Source organism: Suncus etruscus, chromosome 4 (genome assembly GCF_024139225.1).
Source record: "Suncus etruscus isolate mSunEtr1 chromosome 4, mSunEtr1.pri.cur, whole genome shotgun sequence".
NCBI lineage: Eukaryota > Metazoa > Chordata > Mammalia > Eulipotyphla > Soricidae > Suncus > Suncus etruscus.
In genome coordinates this window covers 17804799-17812683 of record NC_064851.1, presented here as the reverse complement: position 1 = coordinate 17812683, position 7885 = coordinate 17804799, and the positions used below count along the sequence as shown (strand labels likewise).

At 43.1% G+C, this 7885-nt stretch overlaps 1 protein-coding gene across 1 annotated transcript in view; it reads left to right on the top strand.

The window, feature by feature from the left end:
* The window catches only part of VWA5B1 (von Willebrand factor A domain containing 5B1), a 44709-nt gene that overhangs the window by 15439 nt on the left and 21385 nt on the right, over positions 1-7885 (top strand). The window contains exons 8-11 of the mRNA XM_049772515.1: positions 2520-2630; positions 4851-5053; positions 5441-5555; positions 7217-7402. Of these exons, the coding sequence (XP_049628472.1) occupies positions 2520-2630; positions 4851-5053; positions 5441-5555; positions 7217-7402 (615 nt within the window). The remainder of the gene's footprint in view (positions 1-2519; positions 2631-4850; positions 5054-5440; positions 5556-7216; positions 7403-7885) is intronic.

Here is a 7885-nt window from a genome sequence, read left to right as displayed (position 1 = left end):
ACAGTATTGACTTATGAGTAGAAAGCCACAGAATTCTCTGACTGGAGCTAGAGTGATAATATAGTAGGAAGAGCATTTTCCTTGCACACAACCAGGTTTGTTCCCTGGTACCCTATATGATGCCCCAAACCCCACCAAGAGTGATCCTTGGGTGTTGAGTGAAAATTCTTTATTACTGCTGGCTGTGGCCCAAAATCAAATACACAATCAAAAAACTCAACAGAATTTTCTGACAATAACTCTCTCTGACTATGCTCAGTCCCTTTCCCTTTGGAGTCTCTAGTGCTCCCTTTTCCAGTTCAGCTCATTGAGCTCATGGTCACCCCTTCACAAATGACTTCTCTTGGCACCAGTCATTCTGCTAAGCAAGCCGCTTTTACAGAAAGGCACAGAAATGACTCTGCCCACATGGCCCTTTTCGAATGACAATGAGGCCACAGGGGGATTTCTTGGGTCATTAATCCTGGTCCATTAGGTTGAAGTCTTGGGGAAGACTAGACTGAGGAGGGGAGGAGAGATTAGAAATCCAAATAGTGGTGCCAAAGGGGAAAGTTCAGCCAATTCATTTCCTGCAGCTGCTCTCATTCTTCAGCTGCTACTTGCTGCCAAAATGAGGGTATTAAAAATTCTAATAGGTAGAAGCAGAGACCATCTGCATGGATCAGCAGAGATGCCTGCTAGCAGGGATGTATATCAGTGGCTAATGAAAAATAGAGATTGACTTCTTTTGTAGAGAAAAAAATATATTCTCACAAGCAATGAAGCAAGACTGAGTAATGTTTGTGGCCATGTTTAATGCTGATGTTTTTGGGGAAAAGGGTAGGTGGTCTAGGATCTACTTATCTACAAAGGCTAGTATAGAAGCCCCACCATGTGGGGTAAGAGCTGCTGGGGTCTACGTGCAGCTTTATGTGTCTAGATTCTGGGGTGTAACCATTTATTTCTTTGAAGCCATGCTAAACCCCACAGGGGCCATGCCATAATAAATGAGAATGAGGGAAACTATCTCTGAACTCTGTGCCAAGGCAGAGCTAACGTGAATTAATGTCTCGGAGCTGGGTTTTATAAATCCAGTCCTAGTCCTGAATTTGTGATTCAGTACAAGTCTTTAACCTTATAATTCTGGGGCTGGAGTAGTAGCACAGCAGTAGGGTATTTGCTTAACATGCTGTCTACTTGGGACAAACCCGGGTTTGATCCCTGACATACTCTATGGTCCCCAGAGCCTGCCAGTAGTGATTTCTACTTACAGAGCCAGAAGTAACCCCTGAGCACTGCCAGGTGTGGCCCAAAACAACAACAACAAAAAGATTAAAGATATTACTATTTCACAGGGTTGGTAGTAATAGCTAGTTACAGAATGTTTCCTCTAAATCCAAAGGAGTAACATAATTCATCTAAAATCAAGTCTTTGTAAAGTTGGGGCTTAACCCAGATATGTTTGTCATCAAAGTCTACCTTCTTGAATACTAACAAAAGCTGGGCACAGTATTAGACACAGAGTAATTTGCTATATATTGTGGCATCATCTCAACACCATTGAGATTACCATTTCTCATTCTGTGCTTTTCTTTACCTTCTCTCTCTGTTATGTTTAACACGTTGATTGGTGCATACCATTGGTGGCTTTCACTTGAATGTAACTTCATTAACAAATTGCTGAGCCAGCATCAATGTGTTAAAACGCTTCCTTTTATTTTATTTTTATTTTGTTGTTTGGGGGGAACATATTGGCAGTGCTCAGGGATTACTTCTTTTTCTGTGTTCAGCAATCATACTTGACTGGGCTCAGGGAACCATCTGGGGTACCAGGGATAGGATCAGAGGCAGCTGTATGCAACGGAAGTGCCCTGCCCCACTGTACTATCTCTCTGGCCCAGAGATTAAGACTCCTCAGTGTTAATAAGCTATAGTGGCAATATGAGCGTGTTTGGCACCCTGATTCCCTGATAATAAATTGCCCAATTGTCTAGATGCTCGCCACCCAGTTGTGTTCCCTTCCCAGGTCTCTAGTGTAAGCTGGGGGTCATATTGTGCTGTCTTCTAAGGATTCATGTGAAGATTATGTGAGAAAATGCTTGAGAGTGTACTTTGAACACTCAATATCCCTAAAGACCATCTTTGGGGGAGTGCGGGGTGTCCAGAAATTGTGTTAAGTGATGAGACAGTCAGTTTCTGCTGGACCAGAGTCAGCCAAGGGCCTCTACTAGTCATAGATTTAATTTTAGTAGAAGGATGAGCACCCCACTTTCCTAACCTCTTCAGATCAGCAGGAGTGAAAATGAACTGGACTGCCATCCATACTCAGCAGGCAAGTAGTTTTATGACCATGGCTTACACCCAGCCTCTGGTCAGTGTCAGCACATTTTTTATTGAGGGAGAAAGCAATATTAGATGCATACAGAAGACAGGACAGCCTCTTTGGCACTACTTCCACACTGAGATGAGGACACCATATGTAGAGGCAGAGAGATAATAATTTCTTCCTAAATCCTGAATGACCCTTTCTTTTCTATCAGGATGCCATGGTAGTGGCTCTTAAAAGCCTCCTGCCAACTTGCCTCTTCAATGTCATTGGGTTTGGATCTACATTCAAGCCCCTGTTCTCTTCCAGTCACACCTACAGTGAGGTAAGGAAGGGGCATGGCTGGGACCGAGAATGAGGTGGGTGGTAAGGAATGGCCTCAGAAACTACCATTTAGGATAGAAATGATGCTCAATAGAATTAAAGAGGAATGCTTTGTGTGAGCCATATTTATGCTTCTAAAATAAATAAGATATACTTAAGGAAGGGGACAGAAGAAAGATAGAGCATAGAGTTGATACTCACTGAGGCTCTGTTTCTTAAGATGAGACACTCATAGAGGGATGAACTAAAGAGTGAAAGTTGGAGGAAAGCAAATCAAATAAATGGACATATGGACATGGATGTGGACTATAAATGGAAGGCTCAGCTACAGCTACAATGTGCGACCAGAAGACTGGCTACAGCAGCCTGTTTATCATTGGAGCATTCTGTCCAAGTTTAAGAACGGGGAAGGGAAAAGAAGGAAAGGAGGAAGGAGTGAAAGGGAGAGAGAAAAAGAAGGAAGGAAGGGAAGAAGGAAGGAAGGAAGGGAAGAAGATAGAAGAAGGAATGAAGGAGGAAAGGAAGGAAGAAAGGAAGAAGGGAAGGAGGAAGGGCGGAAGGAAGGCAATGATAAAAGGGGACCTCTAGCAATTTAAAATAGTTATATTTTAACAACTTAAAACAACCAATTGTGAGGGGCCTTTGTGATAGCACAGCAGCAGGGTGTTTGCCTTGCACTTGGTGAACCCAGGACAAACCCAGATTCGATGCGCCGGTATCCACATGCCCCCCCCCCCCACACACCTTCCAGGAGAGATTTCTGAGCACAGAGTCAGGAGTAACCCCTGAGCATTGCCAAGTGTGGCCCAAGACCCCCCAAATAAGTAAATAAATATTTAAAACTTATGCCAACTGTTCCATAATTCTTAATCTATATAATAACAAATAACTTAATGATCATGTCACCATGACCACAGTCAGAGAATAAAAACTGGTGATAATTTGTATAAACCCCTCTTTGAGACTGGACATCTAGATAGTACAGGTAAGACACAACATTGAATGCAACTGATCCAGGTTCAATCCTCAGCACCCCATATGGTCCTCTCAGCACCAGAAGTGATCCCTAAGCACAGAGGCAGAAGTAAGCCCTAAGCACAGCCAATTGTAGCCCCTCAAAAAGAAAGAAGGAAAATGAACTCAATTAGACCTTTCTATGAGTTCACACATTTTCAATAAAAATAGGGTGAGACCTTTAATACTGATCTGAAACTTACTTTTCTAATATTATAAGTCAATGTAAGCATATCTCAATATATCAATCTGCAACATAATTTTAATAGCTGTCTAGGGTTTTACTATGCAGCTATATTTATTTAACTAAACCCTTAGGATTGGCTATTCCCATTGCATTTGTTTTTTTTACTTAGTCATCTTTGAAGCAAAATTCAACCTATCCTGTTGATTCCCTTGGGATATATGTCTAGTTTTGATGCCTCAAGAGGTGGCTAGACATTTGAAGACTTTTGATATATGCCATTTCTCCAAGAGTAGCATTGGAAAGTAACTTCCTGAGTCAGGAACAGGAAAACATCTAAATCTTGATGAGAAATTGCCTTTGTTGCAATGACATTCACCGATACCAGAACCCCTTGGCCAATTGGATCTCACAGTGTTGGCCCAAGAGGGAAGGGATCTGAAGCCCAGACTAGGGAATTGATTTTCTCCAAACATCATCAATAACATAGCCAGCCCATAATTTTCATGTCTAAAGATTTCTAACTCTGGGGCCAGAGAGATAGTATAGCACATACAAGGTGCTTACTTTGTATGTGGCCAGCCCAACCCCTGGCACCATATATAGCCCAAATACCTCAAGGGGTGATCCCTGAACATAAAGACAGGAGAAATTCTGAGTACCATGGTCTGACAACAAAGATTTCTATCTCAGTGTTTTCTTAAAACACCTAATTAGAGAAGGAAGCCTTATTTGTGCTGAATTTAGGGGCTGTACTTAGGAGTATTTATATTTTTGAAGAAGAATCCAAGAGGACCATGGTATAAGAGAGAGCCATTGAAGGTGGTATTTGGGGAATATGCAGTGGGAGAGGGCATTAGTATACAGCCACATTAAATAGCTGTCTAGTCTTGGACATAGATGGCACTGGGAACATGGGTGAACTCCAGTGAGCCAGGTAAAATCAGGTGGAGCAAAGAATTTATTTTCAGGAAACCTACAGTCTTCGGAAACTAGATCCTCTGACCAGGACCTTCCCTATAGGAGAACTTGGTCTTGGCCTGTGATAGCATCCAGAAAATGCAGGCTAACATGGGGGATACCAACATCCTCTCCCCACTCAAGTGGATCTTCCGGCAGCCCTTGCACCGCGGCCACCCGAGACTCCTCTTCCTGATCACAGATGGTGCTGTCAACAACACTGGGAAGGTGCTTGAGCTGGTACGGAACCACGCCTCCTCTACCAGGTCAGTGCAGGCTGAAGGGTCAGGGCTTGGCAATCCTGGGCACTCCCCTAGAGCTTGGGGGTGTCAGATCTGGGAAAATGCCAGAGAGTAAAGGACCCAGGAGAGCTTTGCTTCCAGGACAGTGTGACTCACTTCAAAGTCTATGGGATGAGATGCCCAACCTCTGCCTACAACTCCCCCACAGCAGCCTTGACCATGAAAATCCTGCTGCTCTGGCTCTGAGCTGGGTAGGAGTTTACAGTAGTCTGTGTGTGGAGGTGAGTGAGCATGGACAACTCTCTTCTTTTCAACCCTTAGCCTAAAGCTAGTCTTATTCTGAGCAGGGATCACACTCATTCCCTTTCCCATTTGGGGACAAAGATAGCAATCTTTCTCCTCCACTTTCAGGTGCTATAGCTTTGGGATTGGTCCCAACGTGTGCCACAGACTGGTGACAGGGCTGGCAACTGTGTCCAAAGGCAGTGCTGAATTCCTGCAGGAGGGAGAGCGGTTGCAACCCAAGGTAGGTGGAAGAACCACAGTTGTCTTTAGGGGCTAAAAATTCCAAAGCCTAGAACAGTTGGACTGGTCTGGATGAAACTAAGATGCCATCCCAAGTCTTAATTATCTGCTGGGATACACTGCATCTCAGTGAGAAAAAAGGTGAGGGACATAGAACAAACAACTCCAAGAATTGTCCTGGAGCACTGGATCACAGGCTCCATCTACTGACAGAGCCTTCCATAGATGTCACATCCTCTATATAGTGTCACGCCCTCTGAGCTAAGTTTATAAACATTTCTGGTCATTGCTGTCAATAACAAGTGTTAACTCAAAAGAAATATGAAGAGCCCAGAAGACATAAGGTTATAGCCTTCTCTTTATACCTGCATAATTGGTACACATTATCCAACTTGAGTGGGGATGGTACAGGAGGGAAAGCTCTTGTCTTGCAAGCAGCCCGCATGCATTAATCCTTAGCATTGTAAAATGCTTGCCTGAGCACCACCAGTGGTTACTCCTGAATACAGACACAAGAATAGTCGTTGAGCATGAGACCTCCCCCTAAAAATATACAGATATATAAATAAAATTTGAGAGTTATTGGAGGTTAATATGTGTGAAAGAGAAAAGTGAAGAAGCCAGAAGGGAAAAGCTCTCATTGAGATACAGATGCAATATCTGAGAAGAAAGGGAGGGAAGAAGTGTGGGGCAGGGAGAGCCTCAATCTGGGATGCCCAGCTGCCAATGGGGAGCTCTGGAGCAAATAATTCCCAGTAGGTAAATTTTATTGCACTGAGACACCTGCATGCCTGCTGTGCCTTCCAAGAAGAGCTGTGATCTTGGTTCAAAAGCTGAAGCATCCTTTCTTGAAGGATGAATTGAGTGTACATCTATGGTTGCCTCATTCCTAAATTATTGATTCCTTCTTTGCATTGCATCTTAAATACCAATCTGGGTGATGTTATATCACAGCTATCATTTATGGAACTCCTATCAGGTAGCAAATATTTCAAATCTAGTATTTCAAATAACCACCACTCCCCCCATCTCAGCTCTACCACATTGAGAATTGCTAACTCATTTTAACAAAAGGAGAAACTGAAACTCAGGAAGATCAATTAACTTGTTAGATCCCTGTGATCACTAGCACTAAAATCATGCCCATGTTTTATCCCAAAATTTCTTTGTTCTTCTGGATAATCAGAGTCCTACTTTGTCTTCGATTTTTTTTATAATCATACTTCTTTGGGAGATGGTTGGTCCCTATCCAGAAGTGCTTGGGTTTATTCCTGGTTCTGTGATCAGAAATCACTCCTAGCAGGCTCAGGGAACCATATGAGATGCCAGGGATTGAACCCAGGACCATCCCCGGTTGGGCACGTACAAGGCAAATGCCCTACTGCTGTGCTATCTCTCTAGCTCCCTGAATTTTATTTTTTATAAGATATTAAACTTAGGGAACAAGATAAAAAATTATTTGCTCCAACTCTGACCTTCTAGGAACCTAAAGAGATCATGTACTTGTTCACTGCTAGAAAATCCAACTCCAAACCTATACAATCTCAACTTCTCCACTCACATCCTCTCTTGCTCATAACCACAAAGTCTTTGTGCTCTTCATCCATGCCTGCCTTTGCTCAGGCACCCCATCACAATCCATGTTCTGATCCTCTCCAACAGATGATAAAATCTCTGAAGAAGGCCATGTCCCCAGTCCTGAGTGATGTGACTGTGGATTGGAGCTTCCCTGAGACCATGGAGGTCCTGATCTCACCTATTAACACCAGCTCTCTCTTCCCTGGAGAACGGCTGGTGGGGTATGGCATTGTGTGTGATGCAACCTTTTACATCTCTAATTCCAATTCTGTAAGTATCATAGAGAAATAACAGGTGGGAAGATGGCACATAGCCCATGCTAAAGATGGCTCATGAGGCCATCTTTAACTAGAAAGACTGTCTATGCCATTTAGAAATGAACTGATCTGGCTTTTACAGATGCAAGTCAGGGACATTTTGTCATGTTGATGTACTTAAATGGATATGGCCAGCATGTTATTCTTCCTACATCAGGAAAACTTGGATGAAAGGGACACATTTTAAAAGGAGAGATTTAGATCCAACTCAGGTTGACTCCATTAAAAGTAGTCTCTTCCACTTTACATGATCTCCCTCAAAGTGATTTTGTTTTGTGTTTGGGCCATACTTGGCATTTCTCAGGAGCTACTATAGACTCTATACTTAAATTGGAAGGTTATTTCCAGTTGTGTTTGGGGTACCATATGGTGCTGAAACATGGGATTCGAGCATGCAGAGCATGTGCTCTGGTCCATGAAACTCTCTTCCTGCTCC